This window comes from Cheilinus undulatus, linkage group 3 (genome assembly GCF_018320785.1).
Source record: "Cheilinus undulatus linkage group 3, ASM1832078v1, whole genome shotgun sequence".
Taxonomy (NCBI): Eukaryota; Metazoa; Chordata; class Actinopteri; order Labriformes; family Labridae; genus Cheilinus; species Cheilinus undulatus.
In genome coordinates this window covers 38071031-38095261 of record NC_054867.1, presented here as the reverse complement: position 1 = coordinate 38095261, position 24231 = coordinate 38071031, and the positions used below count along the sequence as shown (strand labels likewise).

Genomic DNA, 24231 nt, shown 5'->3' with positions numbered 1-24231 from the left:
TGTGGTATATGAATTCATGTGTGTCTGTGGAGGTGAGTGCGTTTCCAACACTGACACGTATCAAACTCCACGACCCTGAACTGAATCTAATTACCCTGAAGGCTTTAAAAACTTCATACTGACTTCTTATCTTCTTTTTTATTCTCCTCGGTGTGTCCCTCCCTCCCTCCCTCTCCGACTGCCTCTCTCCTCTTCTGGCAGCAGAGAGATAGAGCAATCAATCCCTTCGTGTATTTCAGGAGCTGCTTTGGGCAGCTCTGTAATGATTTGGTTGCTTTTTGCAGTCGCAGGGTTGTGAATTTAATTCTTATGTTTCCCACTGGAACAAGTGCTGGCGGGTAACTCACTCCACTGTGCGCAAGTTATTTGAAGCATCCACCCTCTGTTAACATTGATTTTAAATTTTAACAATGGGTAAATTAGTGTAATATATTATAACAACGCTACTCTTCCAAGTGTATTGTGTTGAACCATTGCCGTCCTTTGACATACTGCAATGATTGTGTGATGAAAATCCATTAATATTATCCCCAAGGGCTTCGTTTTAAGATGGGAAAACGTTAAAAACAAAAGTATTAAGTGTATTTAATGCCTGCTATTTATTAAAGCCACTCCTGCTTTGAAATGATTAAATTTTTCACAAAAACTCAAAGCAATAAGACCACAGTGGCAAATAGATCGCATCATCTCAGTGCCTTTAATTCAAGCTTAATTTGCATTATTATAACACATTTTCTGTATTTTGAAGTTGTCTGCCTTAGGAAGTAAAATAAAGGCTAAACTATTTTAGTTTTATTAATATGTTTTTTGTGCACTCTCAGGTTGGTCTTGGAGTTTGACCTGCTCTTCTTTGCCTTTGGGAAGCTGGGGACGGTGACCATGGCGTGGTTCATGATGTTCGCCTACACCCTGTTTGTCCCATACTGCACCCTGGTGCTGTGGGGGTCGTTATACCACAGAGTCTCCTCAAAGCTCGGTCTGTCTCTCGGTGTAGGCCTGGTCCTGTGTGCAGCGCAGTCCTACGTACTTGGACATTTTCCCATCCATGTGGTTGTACAAAACCAGCTGCCACCGGCCTCACGGTTCATCGTGGTACTGGAACAGGTGAGTGTTTGTCCATCTGAACAACAAAGCTGTTTTTTTCTGTAAAATTTAAGGGACAAGACACAAAATATGTGACCTTTAAATCATCAAAATTTGCAGACAACCCCCTATACACACTGTCTGAGTTTTAAATGTAGTTGTGCTGGGTTGATTTGGGCTGATGTCTCTTCTTGAGGCCCATAATTCCAAGCAGCACCCCTACTGGAATTAAGTGCATTAGTTGAGTATGGAAGACACTACTTTTTCTTAGTTGCCAGTAGATGGTGACCTGATTTTGCTTAATATCAGTTAAGCACAGTAGGGCTGCATAACTGTGGTCACCTGGGTATCAAACAAAGGTGTCAAAAAATGACCCCTAGGTTGCAGGCCTCTTTGTAGATATTATTAGATGGGGCTCCAGACTAGGGGAGAGATTATTAATTCAGCCAGTCTAGCACATGTAGTACTCCCTCAGCAAAATAGATTGCCCTGCATCCTTAAACGGACAATTTAATGCACAGAGCGAAACTATTAGAAATATGTTAACACTGGCACTTTTGTTCAACATACTGTATGCCAGTTAATCCTGATCCTCACCAGAGAGAGGAACTAAAAATAACTATACAGAATTGGGGTTTTGAGATAAATCATTACAACAATGCATCATGGTTGGCACATGAACTATTCTGCATTGATGCAGTATCAGAATATAATCAATTATTGCATACTGATGCTGCTTTTATATTTTCCAACTGTGGCTTAATCCACTGGTAGATTATTTAGTTAATATGGTTTACAATGTAAAGATCTGTAAAGATATTTTTCTAAATAAATTGTTTCAAAAGTATTTTCTATATATACTAGAAAGCTAAGATTATTTTGATCTGAGTGAATGTCTTCACTGATGAAAAAGCAGTAACATAGTGCAGTGATATTGAAAGCTAAGGATGCAGCCCATCATGATGCATTTTAATTTGATATCTAATCTAATCATTACCAGCAAAACTGTAATTGTATTTTTAATTGAACCAAATTGTAAGAAGAGCGAGGATGCAAAGCCCTGATGAAGAAATTATTGTAATGGCTGCCGTCTTGCTCAGTGTTTTTTGGATGAGGGTCCTTCATTGAAAGTAATAATAGAATAGTAGAACAATAGAATAGTAATCACTGCATAATGACACACTATATGCCCCTTTTATACACCAGTATTTCAGTTTTTCCTGAAGATTTTTCTCTTGAGATAGAAATTACATCTAATATCATGATGAACAACAAAATGATTTTTTGTGAACAAAAATAAGGAAGTGTATTAAGATGTTTTATGACATGAATTATTTTGGACACTTGCCATCGTTATGCACAAGGTATTTGAAAAATGTTGTAAGAGGGGGGTACAGCTGGGATGGGCGCCAGCCCCTCCCACCCTCAAATGTTTTAAGCGGTGTAGAAAATGGATGGATGAATGTAGGAGGGGTCAGTGCCAGATGCTGATCCTGTAGGGGGGTCCTGGATATGGAAAGTTTAGGCACTAGTGATGGGTCGTTCATGAACAAGCTGGTTCTAAGAACCAGCTCTTTTACGTGTATGATAAGAGCCGGATCCCATTTGAGAGCCGTTTGATATTTTTATAACTATTATTGTTATTTTTATATAGATTGTGTGTGTCTGTGTGTTATTTAATTGATTAGCAGGGATGATCTTTTATCCTCTACCACAGGCACACCATGCATTTAGGACTTGTGTTTGATGGTGCAGCATTAATGTTTGATGTCAGGTGTGTTATACATCCCAGCCAGTGAGCAGATTTCATCTGACCCACAAGGTGTTTTGGGGAGACGGTACATTTTAAAAATAATTACATGATATTTTCATCAATTTTAAAAATACAGCATAGTTGGAGTGAAATACCTGCCCAGATGTAAATCATGTATAATAATATTTCTAAAAATGGCAGGTCAAATGAAGCCAGACTGGTTTCTGAATAAAGAGTCATTTGGGAGCCGAAAGAGCCAACTCTTTCTGCCGAGCCAAGCCCTATAAAGGAGTATGATTTTTTTTTTGTTGAGATAATTTCATAATAAGTTTTGATCAAGAAAATAAAGCAAACAACTAAATAAAGATGGGAAAGTCTTGGTCTGGGCGGGATTTGTATATAGTTTATGGGGTTTAGTTTCCATCGTGTTCTTTTACTTGGTCTTTCTGGTCATATAGCTTTTGATACATTCCTCTGACATCCTTTCAGCACAAATATTCCAGTAGTTCAGGTTGCCCTAAAAAATAGATGTCCTTAACTTTATTGTACTTAAAAGGGTTTAGGATCTTCAGGCATTTTTGCATAAAAAATACAGAATAATATACATTTTTTTTAAATGCACTAACTATGGTCCTTAATCCCATGGCAATTAATGCATAAATGCTGAAAGTAAATCATGAATGTGGGACTTAGTGTACAATATTTGTTTTAAACATTGTCTTGAGAGTGTTTTGAGTTGAAAACAGAATCACACATCCTCTACAAACTCCTGCAGCATCACTAAAGTGTTTCTATTTCAGCGTGAAGTGCTGCTCAGCAGAAATCTGCAGAATAAATCCAAAGCAAAAAATGTTATTGGGAAAGAGCTGTGCTGGGGAAAATATCCTACACTGTAGATAACACTGCATCCTATCACTGGTAATCAAATTTATAAATGCAGCCCTTGGTTGCCACCAGCAGCTGTAAAGCTTGCTGAGCAGAGATGGGATACTTCCAGCTGGAAAAGCACCAAAGGGACGGTAGATCTCAGCGTAGCCAACGTTTGAACATCACGGCCCCACACTGTAATACCTCCTCATCCTCTTTATTACTCCGGCCACGGTCTCCCAAAATCATCTTAGTGCTAAATTCATTTTAGCTCCATTCTATGGTGTGAGATAATCCCAGTGCTTAGATGCTTTTTGGAAACCAGTTCCTGGTCCTCAATTGACCTGCATCCAATCCGGATATTTGGTTTCTCTAGTTGTGCATTCTTGTTATTATCGTTGATGCATAGTTGATCTGTTACTTTGTTAAATTATCATGATAATAAAAGAGTCTGAGGTGATCCAAATTGTTCCCTCATCATGTCTGAGCTGAAGATTTAATGTGCTAAAAGATAAATTACCTCTCTAAGTCATCGTCTGTGATGTTTAATGGCTCCCTTTGTGGTGCTTCTTCCTGGATAATAACAGAAGAAGTGAAAAATACCTACATCACAAAGTCAATAAACACAGAAACATGAGAGTGAGGCCACAAAGATGCAGGATGTTATAACTAATGCAGTAAACATGGACAGTGTAGAGGCTGTTATCACTGATGCATTGTGCTGTACTTCACATAATAAGTGTGTCCATTCTCCTCAGATTCGATTCCTGATGAAGAGCTACTCGTTCATAAGAGAAACGGCCCCTGTCATTATGAAGAATCCACCAAAGGAAGGTACTGTACTGTATTGATGTCAGCTGTATTTACTCCCCCGGCAGCATCGTTACTCACTCTGACATTCACAGACATGGAGAAAAATGACTTAAACAGAGCTCAGCGGGCTGCCTCCTAATGATTCATGCTGAAGTTTAAACTAACAATGGATACACCCACACGCAATAAAGAAGCTGGGGAATGTGTAGAGATGCTTTTGTTAAAGCCTGTTAGTGGTGGAGAATGTCTCTTTTTCACTCACTACAGTGAAATGACACAGAAAAATAACTCCTTGCTCTTCTATTCTTTGAATGTAGCATTTTTCTTGTAAAAAAAAAAAGTGAAAATGATACAAGTGCTTTACAAAAGAGATAGTAATGAAATATTCAGACATACTCCAGGTAGTCATGTAGACATTCTAGGAAGATACAAAAAAATTGAGGAAATAGCGAAAAACATGAAAAAAGCAAACACAATAAAACCAGAAAAAAACAAAGAGAAGATAACAGAACATTTAGAAGAGATTTGGAAATCATTTGGTGATGTATGAAGATGTAAAGAGAAATAAACTGAGTGTTTATGTGCTCATCGATAGATGTATAGGTGTTTGTTGTGGTGCTGTAAGTTGGATTTAGTTTACCCTGCAAAGCCAATGCATTGGCCGGACTCCGTGTCTGTTATCAGGCAAATCCATCTTGTAAAGCTCTTGTCTGCAATGTTTGTGGTGAACCAGACGCTATTTGGAACAATCAGAATCAGTTTGGGAAGAAAGAGGCAGTAGCTACGAGTGGGGTTTCTTAAAAACTTAAGCTCCATTAGCTTTAGCTAAAGCTCGCCTGCTTCAAGGACATCAACCTCTGTAAAGGGGAGAAAGGGACATTACCACATTTGTATGCAATTTATGTTTAAATCACTGGTTCATCCTCAATAGATACACTCCGTTAAAGTTTAAACATGACTGAAGTTCTATCAATAATTTGACAGAAAGACATTTAGGCAGAACATGTTTTACACTTTTGTGACACTTGCTACTCTTGTGTAAAATTTCAGCCATTTGTTTCATCTTCCTTTCATTACAGTGCAGTTATGAAACAGTATTCACAAATTATTACAGCAATGGCTGATGCAAGTCCACATAATGAAAGTGAAATCATAAAGCCAGTGACGGATAAACAGACCTTGAATAATGTTTTTAAACCAAACCTTTTTATAATATTTTTAGTACTTGAAGCTACTTCAGTGCTGTTGTAGGAGTCAGTCAAAACCATATAAAAGCTGTGTTTGATTTTCAGGAGAAAGTCCCAAATTGCCAACACTTTCCAGCTATCTGTACTTCCTCTTTTGTCCAACGCTGATCTACAGAGAATCCTACCCTCGGTAAGACTCCTAACCCCTCTGACCTGGATCCTGTTAGTCTATGCTCTGATACCTTTTCTTAATGAGTGACCCACAGTAATGTGGGTGAATCTGCCATGTAACACTGAGGTATTATAGTTCATATAAACAATTTTCCGTTGCACATATAGAGTTAAGAATAATAAGGGGCATGACTGATATGACTGAAAGCAGTGTAGTTGTTTGTCCAGAGGCTGAAGACCTGCCGCTTTTCCACCTCTGCATCTGTTTTTTACTTGGTTGTCTGAAATAGCAGCCTCTGCAGATTGGTTTCAGGAGTCCCCATCAGCTGATGTCACTCAGACTTTGTCCATTATTTTCTACAGTGTGGCATATCATGTGGGTCATGTTTTACTTACACTCTGTTCAGTCAAAAGTTAACATTTGTGAATGACATTCAGCAATATATCCTGTCTTTTTATTTATTTATTTATTTATTTATTTTGACAGAAATACTCACATAAGATGGAAGTATGTTGGTGTCACACTTGGAATGGTAAGAAGAAATGTGATTTCAGCATTGGGACTTAATTTCCATTATTTCCATCACCCAGCTGGACTGGTTGTGCACAATAAAACGTATTCACTCCCTTGTATGTTTTAACCCTTTTGTTGATTTCATAGATCAATAATGGTCAATATAATTTGACTTTTTTACCAAAAATCTTTACAGAAGACTCTCATTGCAAAGTGAAAACATACTGTATTTCTAAAAGTAATGTCAATTAAACAAAAAATACGTAATGTGAAATAGTGAATGCATAAATATTCACCCTCTTTAAAGCGGCAGACCTAACTCGACAGAGGTTAAGCCATCTGGTGCTGGTAGTCTCACAGTTAGTGAAATGGGGATCACCTGAGTGCAGTGAATGTGTCTCAAGTGGTTGTAGTATAAAGACACCTTTGTCTGGAAGGTCCAGTCACTGGTTAATCAGTATTCCTGGCTACCATTCCACCATAAAGACAAAAGAACACTCCAACCAACTCAGAGAAAAGGTTAGTAAAAAGTACAAGTAAGGGGATAGATACAAAAAATAAATCAGTTAAATCAAGAAATGGAAGGAACATAGCACATGTGTAAATCTGCCAAGATCTGGCCATCCTCACATCTGAGGGACCGTTCAAGGAGACAAGTGAGAGACACCACCAAGTCCCCTCTGACTACTCTGAAAGAGTTACAAGCTTCAGCAGCTGAGATGGAAGAGACTCTGAATACAACTGTTGCCCAGGTTCTTCACCAGTCAAAGCTTTTTGGGAAAGTAGCAAAGAGAAAGCCACTGTTGAAGCAAAATTAATTAAATCTCCTCTAGAGGTCGCCAAAAAGCATGTGCAAGACTCCATTTATATGTGGAAGAAAGTTCAAGGGTCTGATGAGACTGAAATGGTGCTTTTTGGTCATCAGACATGACACCTATGTTTGGCGAACACCAAACACTGAACATCACCACAAATACACCACCCCCACTGTGAAACGTGGTGGTGGCAGCATCATGCTGTGGGGATGCTTCTAAGCATTAACCCCTGGAAGGCTTTTAAAGGTGGAGGGTAAAATGAATGCAACAAAATGTAGGAAAATCCTGAAGAATAATCTTATTCTGTCTGCAAGAGAACTGTGGCTTGGAGGAAGATTTATTTTCCATCAAGACAATGACCCGAAGCAGGCAGTGAAAGCTACACAGAAATGGTTTAAAGATAACAAGGTAAATGTTCTGGCATGGCTGAGTCAAAGCCCAGACCTCAATCCAATAGAAAATTTATGACTTGACCTGAAATGGGCTGTTCACGCCTTGTGCAACCTGACAGAGCTTGGACTTCAATTGTAGTGTCCAGATGGTCAAGCCTGATTGAGACCTACACATACAGACTCTGTGCTGTGATTGCAGCCAAAATGTCTATCTTCTAAATACTGACTTGAAGGGGATGAATATTTATGCGGCCACTTATTTTACCTTACATACTTTTATTCAATTGACATAACTTTTACCAATCTGTTTTCACTTGGACCCCAAAGAGGGATTCTTTTGTATTTAATTTGCACAAAACTTACAGTGATTGATTTATACAACCAGTTACATCGCAAAACAAGGGTGAACATTTTTATAGGCACTGTGTGTCTATGAATGCACTGGCACAGATAAAATCTGACCTAGTAGTTATTCATACTATAGGACCTTAGTATCACAAGATAAAACAGCAATCATAATCTTTCTTTGTTATCTTACATCACTGCTATCTCCAGATTTATACTGCTGTTTTACACATTTTCTTTTTCCAGAGATTGTTATGTAACTTTGATTTAAATTTAACTCAAAATTTGCAGATCTTGGGTTGTCTATTTTATGGCTACTTCATCCTGGTGCGCCTATGTATTCCCGTCTTCAGACCTGCAAACAATCAGCCTTTCAGTAAGAGGACAATGGTTCTGGCTGTGTTCCACTCTATATTACCAGGTATTGTACTTTACACTCCGTTATCACATCAAGTTTGTTTACTTCCTTTCCTCCTCTTATTTACAGAAGACAGGGAAATATTGTAAGGAAATGGTGTAGTAGAAACAAATAAATTAAAGGTCATCTTTGACTTCATCTGTAGCATCAGTTCTGCTTTCAACCTCTATTATGTCTTATCTGTATGAGTCAGTGCCGGTTAATATATCACTTAATATAGAAAAGGAACAGAGTAGTCTCTGGTGTTTTCAAGTCGGTGATAAGATTAAAGATGCTGTTATGCAATCAGATACAGGTATCAGAGACTTGCTTTTTTATTACTGGGTTTAATTGAATAGCTTTCTGAGTAAGTGCTGATATCAGAGCATCAGTGTCAAGATGCATTTCATATGAGAAGGCTGGGAGCAGTGCCCAGAATAAAAGTGACCTAATAAACCCTCTCCCTGTCTCTGTCTCTCTCTGTATGTCTCTCTCTCAGGTATAATGCTCCTGCTGTTGTGTTTCTTCGCCTTCTTGCACTGTTGGCTCAACCTCTTCGGGGAGCTGTTGCGTTTCGCTGACAGGATGTTCTACAAGGTGTGTGTCGTGTGGCCAGCTCTGTGAGGCATGATCTCTCCTGTGAATGCTTTGTCTGCAGATTGACTTTCCTTTTCTGGATGAGAAAACAATCATTGATGCCAATTTGAAGCTACAGCTGAGTGGCCTGGCTGTTAAACTTTTTCTCTCTTTAGATTTTTCTGATATAAATTTTGCTTCTGAATAAGTGAAGAAAAAAAAAACAAGACTAAGGCTGCGTGAAAACACCAGCTGTCTCTTAAGATTTGCCTTTTCCTCCACAGTGCGTGTTCAGTCTCAGTCTCTTCTGCTTTGGCTAATGAGATCCTGCAAGATTTGCAGATTCATTTTGGTTTCAAAAAAGCAAACAAAATAGTTCAACTTCAGTGCATCATTAGTTGTTACGGAAGAGTATTGGGGCCACTGAAAAAAAAATTTGAGACGAAAATGTTTTTTTTCACTTGTGAGAAAAAAGTCAGAATTCTCAGATTAAAGTCAGAATTCTGAGAAAAAAGTCAGAATTCTGAGATTAAAGTCAGAATTCTGAGAAAAAAGTCAGAATTCTGAGATTAAAGTCAGAATTCTGACTTTATTCTTCAAATGAAAAAAAAGTCTCAAATTTTTTTTCTTCAGAATTCTGAGATTAAACTCAGAATTCTGACTTTTTTCTCAGAATTCTGACTTTTTTCTCAGAATTCTGACTTTAATCTCAGAATTCTGACTTTAATCTCAGAATTCTGACTTTTTTCTTACAAGTGAAAACAAAAATTCGTCTCAAATTTTTTTTTTTCAGTGGCCCTAATACTCTTCCGTAAGTTGTAGCCTCATAATTGTACAATGAGAATATTTGTCACACAGTTGAATTGAAAGTTTAATTTTCAACATGTTGCATGATGCTTAAACCACAAGTGCCATATATGCAAACCATAGCTGTAGTTTGACCTTTAGGTTTAGTGCCTCATATAAAAATAGAGGAAATTTAGTTCAACCCAAGTCACATAACCTATAAAACCTGACATTAAAACAGTCATCTGTTACAGTTGCTTTTCAACAGAGCTATCCTTGTAGGCTTGTTCATAGACCCAGTTTAACTTGTGCAGAGTAGTGCAAAACACCATCAGATACACAAAGCACTTGCAAATGTAAATGCTCCATGACTGCATTGCAGGTTAAAGTATGTTATAGCAAAATATGCAGAAACATTATATAACACACATCATGTCACATAGGTATTTGGAAAAGAGATGTTAGCAATGTGAGCATTAGCAATGTTAGTGTTAGCAATGTGAGCATAAACAATTTGAGCCTAAGCAAAACAAAAGCTAAAGTTGTAGCATAGCTGTGTAGATAGCATAGCTACATGGCTAAAATAGCTGCTTTGTGAGCTTACCTTTAGTTATGTTACCTAAACTAGCTATGTAGCAATATAAGCTACATACCTCTGTTATTTATAGCTTAGTTAGCAATAGCAGTGTGAGCTTTAGCAGGTGTTGCTTAAGCTAACTTAGCTACATAGATAATATGGATACAAATAGCTATTCTAGCAACGTAATTAACGTTACTACATAAGTAGTAACATTAGTCCTATTTGAGCTCAGTAATTCCAGTAAACACATTGTCTAGGCTGCGTGATAACAAAAACAATATTACCCTCTCCCTAATGCCTACAGCTAGTTTATCAGCTATGTAAAAAAAGCAGTTCCTTGCATTGGACACTTGGAGAGTCTAGGAGAGACAGAGCCATCGACATCAGGCTCGTGGGTATGTGGAAAAGAGGTGTTAGCAACATAAGCATTAGCTACGTGAATGAGCAACAGGACCGTTAGACACATGAGCTTGGGGCGCAGGTGGCTTAGTGGTTTAAGGCGCGTCCCATGTACGCAGACGGCACAGGTTCGAATCCGGTCTAGGGCCCTTTGTCGCATGTCTCTCCCCTGCTCTCGTCCCTGTCTCTGTCCACTGTCCTCCTCTATCAAATAAAGGCACAAAAATTCCCAAAATAAATCTTAAAGAAAAGAAAAAAAAAAATTGAGCTTCAGCAAATGTCGTTAAAGCTAATGTGGCTGTGTAGATAACATAGCTACATAGCTAAGATAGCTGCAGTGTGAGATTAGCCTTAGCCAAATTAGCTACATAGCTCTTTTATTTATAGCTAAGCTAGCTTTAACAATGTTATTTTATCAAATTTATTTAAAGCTAACTCAGCTACATAGATAACGTAGATGCATAGCTTACATAGTTGCTCTGTGAGATTAGCTGTAGCTATATAGCTTCATTAGCTATGTAGCTACGTTATCTAGGTAGCCTAATGCAGCTAATAGAGCCACCTAAGCTACATTTTATTTTTTCACATAAGCACACTGTTTATTCGGCTCTATTAAACGTTTTGTTAAGGTTTTGCAGGTCAGGTTTTTAACTTTAAACTTTTGCTAGCCTTACTGTTACCTTAACCCATACCCTTACCCTAAGTGGTTTGCAGCCAGACCCCTTTCAATAATCTGATTTCTTGTTGTATGTTAGAACCATTATTTACCATATTTTTTATTGTTTTACGGTTATATTTTTACATGATGTTTCCTTAAAATCTCTTAAAATGCTCCATCTCTTTGATGATGTGTGATTGAGCCAGTTATGTATAACTCAAACCATCAGGTTAGACTGTAACCATCCGTAAGCCCTCAGGATTTCTGGAAGATAAATGTACAGCAGAGAAAGTCTGCATCTAAATCTTAAGTCTCTTGCCACTGGCACTGAAAATTCTGAAACTTTCCATGTTTTTCTCCACTCAGATGTATTCTTTGTATGATTTCATTCACCAAACCCCGATTTCTGAACTATTACAGTTCACGGTCTATTGCATCCTTAATCAATACTAGTTATTCACTGGATTTTTCAGATTCCCAGTTGTTTGACTCCTTACATGAAGCAATGCTTGTTTTTGCCTTGATCCTAGCTGTATTCTCAAAATGTCTAGTTATTAATTAGATTTCTTAGGATAATATGAAGCTTGTTATTCAATAACAATCTCTAAGTCCATATTTAATCTACTGTCTAATGAATTTTATCTATAAAAAAGCAATATGTTGGTTTGTTGGCAGCTTATCTCTGTCTTTTCAGGCTCAAAAACTGAAAAGGATCCATTCTTATCCTGCTTTTTAATCTTCACACTAATTTTAACACTGTTTTGATTTTCAGGACTGGTGGAATTCCACGTCATTTGCCAACTATTATCGTACCTGGAATGTGGTTGTTCATGACTGGCTCTTTTATTATGGATACAGAGACTTCCTCTGGGTGAGAAGAGTGAAAACATATCAAACATCATAAAAACTGCTAAAAGAAGAACAGCCAACACAAAACACTGGGTTTATCTGTTTCTAAAGCGCCACCCCATGATAGAGTGTATAAAGTAGTTTAACTCTCTCTGTGTAATTGTAGTGACACAAATTCCTCTGAACCAGCCTGACTGTGAACTTCGGGCCAAACCCTCTATGTGTTTCTGTCTCTGATCCCTGCAGCTGTCGAAAAGGAAATGCCGAACAGCTGCCATGCTCTCCGTGTTCATCGTCTCTGCTGTCGTCCACGAGTATGCCTTAGCTATGGGCTTCGGCTTCTTCTATCCCGTCATGTTCTGTCTCTTTGCCGTCTTTGGAGGTGATGGTTTTTCTCATTATATAGGAATCTATATTCACATATTTTCAAACAGAAGCCATTGGTATCTTGTACTCTGACCTGGCTGCTGAAAGCATCTAATAATGACCAGTTCTGAGTAAGACTGAGAAAGAGAAGAATGGAGAGAGAAAGATACTTCATATCTGCAGTACCTCATTACTGTGCTGTAGCGGAAGCTCTGTCTCTGAATTGCTTGTTAAAATATGTAAATGTCCCTGCTACACTGTGCCTTCTAGCTTTAAAGTTAAAATCTGTAATAATTATTCCCTCTCACACACATTTAGTGTCTGCTTTCAGAGGACAACACTCATTATAGTTATAGAAAGTGCACTTGTACGTTATGTCCTCTCCTACAGGTCTCAATAAGCATTTTTCTGACAGAGCACTTCATTACCTACTATCACTGTTTGTCCCAAACCTCACCAAATTTCTATCTGCAGTAACAAAAAAATGTTTGCTCTTTAAATACAAAAAAAAGGCCTTAGTAAAAAAAAAAAAACAACCATTAAGAGAAGCGTTTCTGCCTTTCTGTCTCTCTCAGTGGTTTTCAACTTCACCATGAACGACAAGCGGCAGAGCCCCGTCTTCAACATCATCATGTGGGCGTGTCTCTTCCTGGGTCAGGGCGTCCAGGTGTGTCTGTACTGTCAGGAGTGGTACGCACAGATACACTGCCCTCGAACTGGGGTATGTCCTCCAATTACATCCATGCTGCTTCTACTAGATCATCTATTGTTGATACATTCCTCTATATGTTGATGATATTTTATTTTTCTATCACACTAAACCTGCAGGTGTTGGCTCATAAAGGCAGGCTTTTAGTTAGACTTTCAAAAGGTCTCACAAAAGAACATCACTGTTTATAGCTTCAAAGAAATGAGTAAAAAGCATGCTTTCTGTAGGTTTTATTTTGCTTAAAGCTCTTGTGGGAAGTTTAAGCTAGTTAGGAAACAGACTAAAATACATATTGATGCCCCTTCATGACCCACAAAAGCAAACAAGACCATTAGCAAAAAGATTGATCATTTTGATATACTGTCAAATCCTGTGTATGAATGCACTTTTAATGTCTATTTTTCATCTAAAAAGTTGTCTGTGGCCTATAAACTGGAGCAATCAATATATCAGTATAAAGTGCTGGGATTATTTTATGGACACAATTATTCCAACAGGGGCTGTAATGACATTGCACTCAGGTACATGTACTTTAATATGGTAACAGCTGTGGCCATATACTTTTGTCCATATCTGTCATCATGACTGCAAGTGCAGCTGCTACCATCACACATGTAAGCAACCTGACACCGCTCAAAGTTTGCCCCTGTCATAGTGTAGTCCAGGAGACTGCTGGATTGCTCAAAACCTTCTATGGTACATAGTACAAATGAGGCATGCAGTGCTGCTTTTAAACAGCTTTTCTCATTTCTTAGGTCATCATGCTGCATTTAAAGAAAACTATGAACTAGTGCACTGATAGCAAACAGAGCAGAAGTCTCCACATGGAGAAAACAGATGCTACACAGCTGCACAGTAACTGCCCACTGCTGACATTACTGAAGGCTATGGGAATAGTCGGGGTTTTTTGTCATTTGGGGGAACCCTCAAAAACATATGCCTGATGTATGCAATGTGTCTGATTTACCGCTGCAGCAAGGCTACATCCACACTGCGAGACTTAATGCCCTGATCTGAGAAAAGAAATTTGATTCAGGTCACTTTGGCCTTCATTGTGAATGCAGTCTTATAGACTTCAGATTAAGCCTTATAGATTCTACGGACATTTCAGACAAGGTCCGTGACCACATAACGGCTGCATCACAGCTTGGTTTTCATTTTATCATGCATGTTAACAAGGGCATTCAGACTGCCTGAATCCTGCATGAGTACTGTGTCTCACATGCATGACATGCACATCTCATGCTCCAAGAATCTTGAGATGTCTTGCCTATTTTTACAGTAAGCTGCTCTCAACTCTTGGCCAAAATAGACTGGAAAATCATAAATAGAGAGCCATATTTATCTTGTTTTACAGATTTGCATGCCTCTTTTAGTAGACTCTAGTGTATGTCACAGGGGAGATAAACAGCACAGTTGTACTTTTTGTTTGTGCTCCTTGGTGTGTATCATTTCTATGGAGACACTCACCTTGTTTGTACAAAATGCTTTTATTCCAGATTTTTCCTGTTACGCAGCAAACCCCACACAGTCTGAAACAGTAGTTAAGATACTTTTTATTTGATATTAAAGAGAATGATGATTGGCAAGCAGGAGGGGAGCAACAGGTTGGATTTGTACCTGTGTTGCCTTCCTGGAAGACCAACTTCCATACATGGGGTGAGACCTAACAATAGGCCAAGACAGTCTGGCAGCATTGTTCATCTCAGACGCTGCATATCTAAGAGCAGAAATATTTGCTGAAAATTTCAAAATAAAATCAGGTTAAACCTTCCAAAAAGTTTAATAATTCCAAGTAAACAGTCTGCCTCCAGGAAAAAGCGTGTCCTTGATGAAAACATTCTAACACAGCAGGTATAGCTTACTTAGCTCAGTTAGCTGCATAAGCTATGTGGTTCACAGATATTACGTTGCTAATGCTAAGCTCAAAAAGCAGCTACACATCTATGTTATCTATGTAGCTTAGTTAGCTTTAGCTACATTTGTGAAAGCTCATGCTGCTAAGGCTAACTTAGCAACATAGATAATAGAGATACATAGATAATGTAGCCACATAGCTAAAGTAGCAAAGCCTAAGCCCACAAAGCAGCTACATAAGCTGTGTTTCTATGTTATCTATGTTGCCAAGTTAACTTTAGCAATGTTTTCTAAAGCTCATGTTGCTACAGCTTACTTTGCCATAGATAACATAGCTACTTAGCTAATGTTGTTAAGTAGGTGATGTAGCAAATGCGAAGCTCACAAAGCTATCTAACCTACATTAATACATTTATACAGCTATGTTAGCTTTAGCTACATTAGCTCTAGCTACATTTGATAAAGCTCATGTTGCTAAAGCTAACTCAGCTACATTGGTGTATGTAGTTACATTAATTTCATAGCTAGCATAGCTTGTTAGTTTTATCTAAAGCAAATGAAGCTAAAGCTAGCCCACGTATGTGTAACTGCTAAAACAGGTCAATAGATACATAATTTAATCTTGATCAGACCTCTGATCTTTTTCTCTGTTTTATTTAAAGATGTTGCTTTGACTGTTATGTTTGTAATCTGTTTTATTCATGAATGTAGCTGCCAGACTTTGTTCATCAATAAAGTTGAATTAAAAAAGAAAAAAAAAAACTCGAAATACATTGTACCGGCAAATAACTTACTTTCTGAGATTTTTTTCTTGTTTTTAAATTTTCTAGTCTTAAACTACTGATAACTGTAGAGTGCAGAGTGAGATTGCTGATGAAAAAACATTATCTACACATTCAGAGGAGAGGCTCAGCAAAGTCTGCCTTGTCCTCAGGGAATGCAATGATTACAAACCAAAAGTTCCTCACAAGAGCTTTAAGTTTCCTAAGTAGGGATTTGTCCAATTAAAATGAGTAAAACCTGACAGAAAGTCTGAATTTTGACCCCCTTTTTAAGCAGAAAATATACTGAAATTCATCTCAAAGATTTATCATGCAGTTTGAAGGCTTGAAAAATCATCTAATGAGACTGAGACATCAAAACCTTCAGAGTCCTTTGAACAGATGATACAGAAACAGATTGTGAGAGGATGTCCAGCTCTAGCAGCAGTTTGTTTATAATGTATGACACTGCTGTGATGGTGTTAGCCCACTAACTGACCCCAGTTTCTGACGTAAACAGAGACAATATAGGCCAGTTGGTAAAATAAACTTGATACCAGGCTAAAAGACTGAGGAAAAGTCATGGAAACACACTATTAAAATATGTTACATCACTAGTACTTGAGCACTTTGATGTTGGACGTCAAACACGGATGAATACGACTTAGTCTTGCACTCTTTCATCATCCTGTCTTTGTCATCTGTTCTTATCTCCAGTCATTCATGAGCATCTGTTACCCCACATACTACAGGCATACATGTCCTAATACAGTGCAGAAACATGCTCTTAAAGAGTTAACACACCCACCAGCAGACATAGGGCCGCATAAAGAGTGACATGTCAAATAACGGACGCTTGTAAAAACTCTGACATGTATTTAACCCTTCGCAATCCTCCTCCTCTGCAGCTCAAGTGTTTGATGTTGTCACAGATGTAAGGGATTTGCGTGACAGCTGGGCGCAGATGTACTTAACATACTTATTCTACTACAAACGACTCCCGGCTAAAACCACACACAGGGACACACCATGGCTTAACATAGACAACTGCTGTCTAAAAATAGAAGTGACATCCTTAAAATGAGATTACCACATGATAATGAAATGACATTAAATCGTACAGATACAAATATATAAAAGGATTACAGATAATGTTACTAGCAGCAGAAGCGCTGTGTGAATATTTAAACTAACCCTTAAAAATCTTCCTCAACAGAACAGCTTCCTGGAGTTGGTGACACCTCGATCATGGTCCTGCAGCTATCAGGGAGGAAGCTGACTTTGTTCTGGTATCTGGGATCGATGATGAACAGACAGAGGATTTAAAATCCAGATGGACCAGAGGGAAAGAAAGAGCTACTTGACAAACATGTACATATATTAGTTTTTCTGCTTTGTGTTATTTAGCAGTGATGTTGCTGATTTATATCCTCTTTGAATGTTTACTCGTCTCAGTATTGGATACTGTCTAATTCAGGTGTAAAACTTGCCTGAAAGTGACTATATCTGACTTTTTATTTACCAAGCGCTGAAGAAGACCATAAGCTGTTTCCACATATGCACTCCTGAAATTTTCTTGAAAATCTCAGAAAGACTGCCTCTGAAATCATCAGGATTTAGTTGATCAGGCATATTGTCACAGTGAGAGTCTTTCCATGTTGGACATGGGGAGCAGGACAGCATGTAAACTAAACTGTGATGCTATGTCAATACACATTATGAGCAAAAGAGCAGAGAGCATGCATGGGAACAGAAAACATAATGATGACATTTCCTGATTTGCAAGAATTTTGAAATTTCTTAAAAATTTTCTTCTGCATTCAAACATCAACCTTACACAGAAAACTTCTTGCAGGAAAAATCACAGATAATGACATTAAAAATTTAGCCATTTGCATTCATAGATGCACTGCACCACTCTGATTTCAGAAAATGTTCAGGAGTTTTGTACATATGTGAAAGAACTGATACTGTAAAAACAATCTGTTGCACATGAATCAATAAGTAGCATGTACATAGAAAAGTCTCTGTAAAGTGCAAAGTGTTGATATAAGGTGTTTAAGGACTGATTAAACAAGTCATGAGATTTGGGGATGATGGTAAGGGGATTCTTGATGGTTGGACTAAGCCATGCTAGCCCCTCTCCAACCCTGCCCCACAATACACCATCTTTATTCTAAGGCTCATCTCTTCTTAGCTTGTATGCAAAAAACGTTAGGGGAGAATAGAGATGAGGATAGGCATAATGTCCTTTGTGCTATATCGCAGGTACTTTTTGACCCTTTTTAGGGATGCTCAATCACACTTCAAATTAAAATAACATGGGTAATTTGACAGAAAGTTTGTGACTTTGTAGCTATATTGATTCTATTTTAAGTAATGCTGGGCATAGATTAATTTTTAAAATCTAGATTAATCTCACTGCAATCCTGTAGTTAATCTAGATTAATGTAGATTAAAATGCTAGATTTTAATTTTGCCAAAGACATTAAAAAAATGCTTGACCTATCTAAATATTAAGGAAAATGCATCACAGACTGCTTGAGAACACCTCGCTTGCTCACCACTGAACCCTTACTTTAAACACTAAAGTTTGCTCATTTATCATGTGAATTTCAACCATGGCAATATAACAAAGAGATGGGTGAGGGATGATTCAGATCAGCGCCTGTTCTCTCTTGCTCGCTCATCACCGCCCGACTCTCCTCTCTCTCTCTCTCTCTCTCTCTCTGTCTCTCTCTGAAACCTCGCTTTAACACGTAGTTTCCATGATCTCAGTCATGAAAATCTAACAGATAAAGGCATACGTTTGTGGCCTACTCACATGTTATAACAGAGACAGAATTAAGAAGTTGTTCTCCATCCCTCCAACTTGTCTCAGCGCTGTGATGCATGAGCGTGTGCTGTATGAAGCTCTCTGTCAGGATGGATCCAGCGGGATTTTAGGGGTGCTTTCACATCAGGCCCAGTTAATTCGAACCGCGCCGCGATTCCTCCCCCTCCCCCTTCCCCCGCAGGCATGCTTTCACACTAGCAATACCGAACCGTGCCCTGGCGCACTTGCGTATTTACTCGGTCTAAAACAGCAGGAGGCGGTATGCACGTAACTGGTTTACAACCCCGCAAAGGAGGAGAAAGAAGAAGATTGCTTTTGTCTTGACCCGGCAAAAAGCCCATCATGCATCCCTGGATGATTAAAGTCACTTTTAAGATGCCAGCAATTTCGCTCTTCGTATCTGCACATCTACGTGCAGCTCAGAGGATTAAATGGGCTCGCGCTGCAAAGACACAGCGGTTTCTGAGGTGACAGGAGACTTTTATTGCCTTTGCACCTCCTCTGACTGACTCCAGCCTGTGTTCATCTGTAAGGTGAGTCACAGCACACCATTTATTGATTGGATTCTGATCATTTCCGCCCTTTATTGAGGAAAAATGTGAACTAACTGCCCGCTGTTTAAAGAAGTTTAGTTTTTACGATGATGTCATAAAGCTGATACGGTGCTCTGTCCCAGCGCAACCTCTGGTTTGTGCTTATGTGCAAACATGTAACATCGACTACTGGTTGTAATCACACACCCAAGCATCCACTCTTTCACTAAAAACAGACGTTATCCATTTCAGCTCACAGCAGACCCAAACCTCCGTCCTCCTCCCATTGGAAATGACTGGAGGCGTGTTGGTAGCCCACTACATGTGCTCGGCGGTGTGTCTGTAAGCCCCTTTCCTGAATAGATTAACGTGCGATAATTTTCTTATCGCGCGATAAGAGTCTTGCGTTAACGCCGTTAACGGCCCAGCAATAATTTTAAGATACCATGTTGAACCCTGTTTAGAATCGATAAAAATATTTTAAGCCAAATGTATTCTTCTATACAGAAAACTGCCAGTGTTAAATCTAACACTAGAAAATGTTTGTGTCCACTCTTTTAAATGTTAATTTAACACGTTGGAAAGTGTAAATAATTTAACTCTCTCTCATAGTGTTAATTTTTTTACAGATTTAAGTGTAATCTTAATACTGTGTTATTTCCCTTCACATTGGGTGTAAATCTGAGGTATTTACAATTTCAGTTATTTATACAGTGCAAAGCACTTTACACTCTTAATAAATATAGATTACACCTCAAGTTAACCAACTGTGGCAATGTGAGATTTCTTAGAATAACTATGGAGCAATGAGACAGCTTCAAGGCTAGAATATGCCCTGAGTTGATAGTCTGCACTCCCTCCATTGTTGTAAACCAATCATTACCAAGTGACCAACTTAGTGGATAACTTCACTCACTCAACATCAAAAACAACATTTCACCAGAAACATGAGCAAACTAGAATGTCCGTCTGAGGTGGCAGACCCACGCCTAAGCAGCGCCACCGAGGAACTTAAGCTCCCATTGATTACTATGTTGTTCAAAATTTCAAAGTCTGAGAAAAACCGAACGGGTGCGTGGATCATCACCAAAATCTAATCGATTCTTCCCTGTCACCATCCCAATATTCCCTGAAAGTTTGGTGAAGATCTGACTTGCCGTTCTTGACTTATCTTGTACACATAGAAACAAACAAAGATACAGAACCCTTTACATAACCCCCTGCCGATTTCATCTGCGTGGGTAATTAATCCCTGCAGTGATCACTTTACAACAGGCAACATCTAAACACAGCTTAACACATATAAATACATCTAAACTCTGATGGGAAAACACTGCCTCCCCAGATTTGAAAAGACAGTGGGCAAAGCTTAGATCAAGAGTCTCTACAGAGTTGGACTAACACTGAATGGATGAACACTGTCAAAAAAACTCCAACACTGAAGCTTATTTAATCTGAATAGAGTTAAAAATCAACTTTGGGAATTTAAATCATCTCATAAAAATTTAACACAAAAGAATTCAACTCTCCGGTTTTTGCTGAGTACCCATGCCATAAAACATACCTGTAAGAGGACAGTTTACTAAGTAGAATACACATAGAAACTGAATTTCAATAACTGTAGAAAATCAATGTTTTTACTACAGTCACGTTTTTCTTTTACTATTGTTGTTCATCAAACTCCCATATGAGGGAAAGTAAAACTTTTTAGACAGTAAAATGGGGGGGCTTATCAGGAGTAAGCAACATGTCCGACCCTCGTCTTCATGTCATATTATTTTAGGAGCTTAGCGATCCTAAAAGGCTGACCCTTAAATCTCCCCTGTGCTATATTATGAAAATCAAATGTGCACATGCATCCTTACATTTTTTTACTCAGTTTCCCTTTTAGAATGAGTAATTTCTGTTTGTTTTCTTGATATTTAATGTCATATGTGCAGACCTACAAAAGCCCATAACATAGAAACAGACATAACTTATCTCAGTAGTGTTGGCAATGCCATAATGTAGCCTGTTACAGTGACCAGCTTATTGTTGCATTCCTTAGACTGCTAAAAAAGTATGTTTTTGTCACAAACAAGCATAATTTTCCTGAGATAACAAAAAAGTATCCCAAGACAGGGACTTAAACCAACCTGTTTCACATATTTTTTTTTGGAATATATTTAAACTTGCATTACTCCCTTGAACTTTGTACTTAGTAGTACAAAGTAAACTGAACTTTGTAGTAAAATTAGACTTGTTTAAAAAACCTCAAACAGGTGTTTAATTCTCATCATCTAGCACCTTTCTGTCTCCATTTTACTTTTTCTTTAAATCAGCATCAACTTTATGCATACCTTGGCACAGCGAGGGCACCATGCCTTTGTGTGTTGCATGCTTAATCCCGCCTTAGATGCTGTTCGGCTGGCAGAGATTGGTCGGGAAAGCAGGTATGTTAATCGAGCAACCACAGGCTGCTGCTTCTTATCAGCGTTTGACAAAGCCTGTGTTTGTCTGCCTGCCACAGCGCTCTGAAGTCGTACAGGAAGAACGGGATTAACATTTGCATTAGTGATGTAATGTTCTGTAAACTGATATACTGTAATACCACAGGAGCTCAGAGAGGCACAGGAGGACAGCCACTATCAATAGTAGAATTAAAACGATTTCTGTCGACCGCTGACAAATGTATGCAAAATTGTTTATTGAATTCTTTTTTTATTTGGCAGTATGTGGAACCATTTAAAAAACAAATTAAGTTTTATTCACAAAAAAAGGGGCTTTCATATATTTTAGGAGTTTTGTGCATGTGTGAAAGTGCTAATACCATAAAACACTCACCCAGGGAAGGCCTACCTCTGTTCATCTTAACTTCTTTCTTTGTCAGTTCAATTGTGGTATGTTTTACAGGACCTGCTACACAAACACTTGGATTTTTGCCACAAATCAGCGAGTCGGTCCTCTAGTTCTGACGCCCGTCTAACTTTTTGCTTCAGGTTACTTTTGTGGTCATGGCTGTGTTTGTTGTGCTTCATCTTTCGGTCCTGATTGGCTGTCAGTCTGTTCCACATAACAATCCTGCTCATGCCTGCTCTATTGTCCTTGGTGCTCACCCCACACAACATGATTTCTGATCATATATATTAAACCTGTTCAGTATTCATGATCTGAAATTGGAGTGGCTCTGATTTTCTTTTGAGCAGATCAGAGAGGGAAATATCACTAACACACCACAGGAAAATCTTTAGAATCATCTGATAATCAGGACTTTGCTAACTTTGGTCAGAAGGGAGATCTTGTAGTGTGTGCCAGGCTTTAGGTGAACCAGTTGTCAGCGTCAAACTAGAAAAGCACTTGGAGAGCGCAGACCTCCGCCATTAGCACTATCTCCCAATAGTGAAGAATCCTCTAAAAAAAAAAATCCTGGATCCAGACAGTGATCTGAATCAGTCCCAAAATCTAACCAGTTCTTCCTTATGCCATTTCTGACATTTCCTGAAAATTTCATCAAAATGCATCCGCAACTTTTTGAGTTATGTTGCTAACAAACAAACTAACTAACTAACAAACAAACCCTCCCGATCACATAACCTCCTTGGCAGAAGTAATTAATTGGACACAACAGATAAACTCAGCTGCTGATAACTGTTCATGCTACATTATTTGCCAATGGCCTACGTTTTTCAACTAATGTTAAACTGATGCATCAGTGTATCCCTATTCCATGTACAAGTGCAATGTATAGTCAGGAGTGGAGAGTAACTAATAACGTACTCAAATTGCAGTAATTGAGAAGTTTTGAAACATTTTAAATCAGTACTTTTACTAATACTTAAGTTTTACCCATAGTAACTGTATTTTTACTTGAGTACAGTAATCTTGCACCTCTTCCCCCTCTGTTGACTACATAGTAGCACATATCGAGAGGATTATTCCACATCTCATCCCAAAACAGCTGTTGGACACAGCAAAAACTAGTGTTGATATTTCAGCGTTAAACATCAGAGTTGATTTAACCCTGGAAGTGTCAATTAACTCCATTCTGAGTTAGTTATTTGATGGTGCTGATCCACTAGTGTTAGTTCAACTCTGTGAAGAGTCCACTGCCATTTCAAAATTTCCCTATCATGCCTCTGGGCAGTGTTCATGTGTTTTATATGTTTGTATTCATGTTTAGATGTTGGCTGCTGGACTGTGATCCTTGCTATGATTCTATTCCTCATGTCTCTGGTGGATTGTTGCTGTTTTTGATGTAAGACACATTAGCACCATGAGTAGCGTTATCCACTGGGTTAGAGTCCCTGCCTGTGATTTAAGGTGTTACTAAAGGATGCATAGGGCATTATCTTCATTCGTATGCATTGCCTTTCTATGGGGTTGACTCTGCTTCATTCTTGTCAGAGGAGACTGATAACAGAGTTTCAAGATTTACTGCATCTTGGTCATATTAGAATATTTAATATTTTCAAATCTGTAGTTCTTACTTTTACTTGAGTAGATTTATAGACCAGTACTTGTACTCTACTTTTCCACCTCTGTATTTTATAATAGTGCTTACACATTCAGAAAACAAACCAGAGAAGCGATAACAGGTGCTGTTTTGTTACTTAAGTCAACAGAAACCAAAAGTTCCTGACAGGAGCTTTAAAAAACAAGGTTGACAAATGCACTGAGACAGGAGCAGATTTCTTAAGCTGCTAGAGTAAACCCAAATTAATGAGCTTAAAGACAGTAAAACATTTAGTACAAACAAGGGATGTTGTAATGTCAGTGAAACTACCTCTCTTACATTTAACATTTATGGAATCCATTTTCAAGTATTTATGAAATATTTACTTTTTCTGCTTTGATTTAGCTTTTGAAATGATTTACTAATGTGAGGTTATATCTTTGGATCAAGTATGAAAAGAGATCAACTCAAATCCATAACTGACTTCAGATATCTTCATACTGTAAGTCGTTCAATCAATCATACTGTAACATTAATAAGACTGCATGAGTA

At 38.3% G+C, this 24231-nt stretch overlaps 1 protein-coding gene across 2 annotated transcripts in view; it reads left to right on the top strand.

Annotated features, from left to right (window-relative positions):
• Positions 1 to 18172, top strand: part of soat2 (sterol O-acyltransferase 2) — a 33922-nt gene extending 15750 nt beyond the window's left edge. For both annotated transcript variants that reach the window (XM_041783167.1, XM_041783166.1), the window contains exons 8-17: positions 822 to 1104; positions 4462 to 4537; positions 5809 to 5893; positions 6362 to 6407; positions 8232 to 8361; positions 8837 to 8934; positions 12109 to 12207; positions 12432 to 12567; positions 13127 to 13272; positions 17095 to 18172. In XM_041783167.1, the coding sequence (XP_041639101.1) occupies positions 822 to 1104; positions 4462 to 4537; positions 5809 to 5893; positions 6362 to 6407; positions 8232 to 8361; positions 8837 to 8934; positions 12109 to 12207; positions 12432 to 12567; positions 13127 to 13272; positions 17095 to 17157 (1162 nt within the window). In that variant the 3' untranslated portion in view covers positions 17158 to 18172. The remainder of the gene's footprint in view (positions 1 to 821; positions 1105 to 4461; positions 4538 to 5808; positions 5894 to 6361; positions 6408 to 8231; positions 8362 to 8836; positions 8935 to 12108; positions 12208 to 12431; positions 12568 to 13126; positions 13273 to 17094) is intronic.
• The last annotated feature ends 6059 nt before the right edge of the window (positions 18173 to 24231 follow it).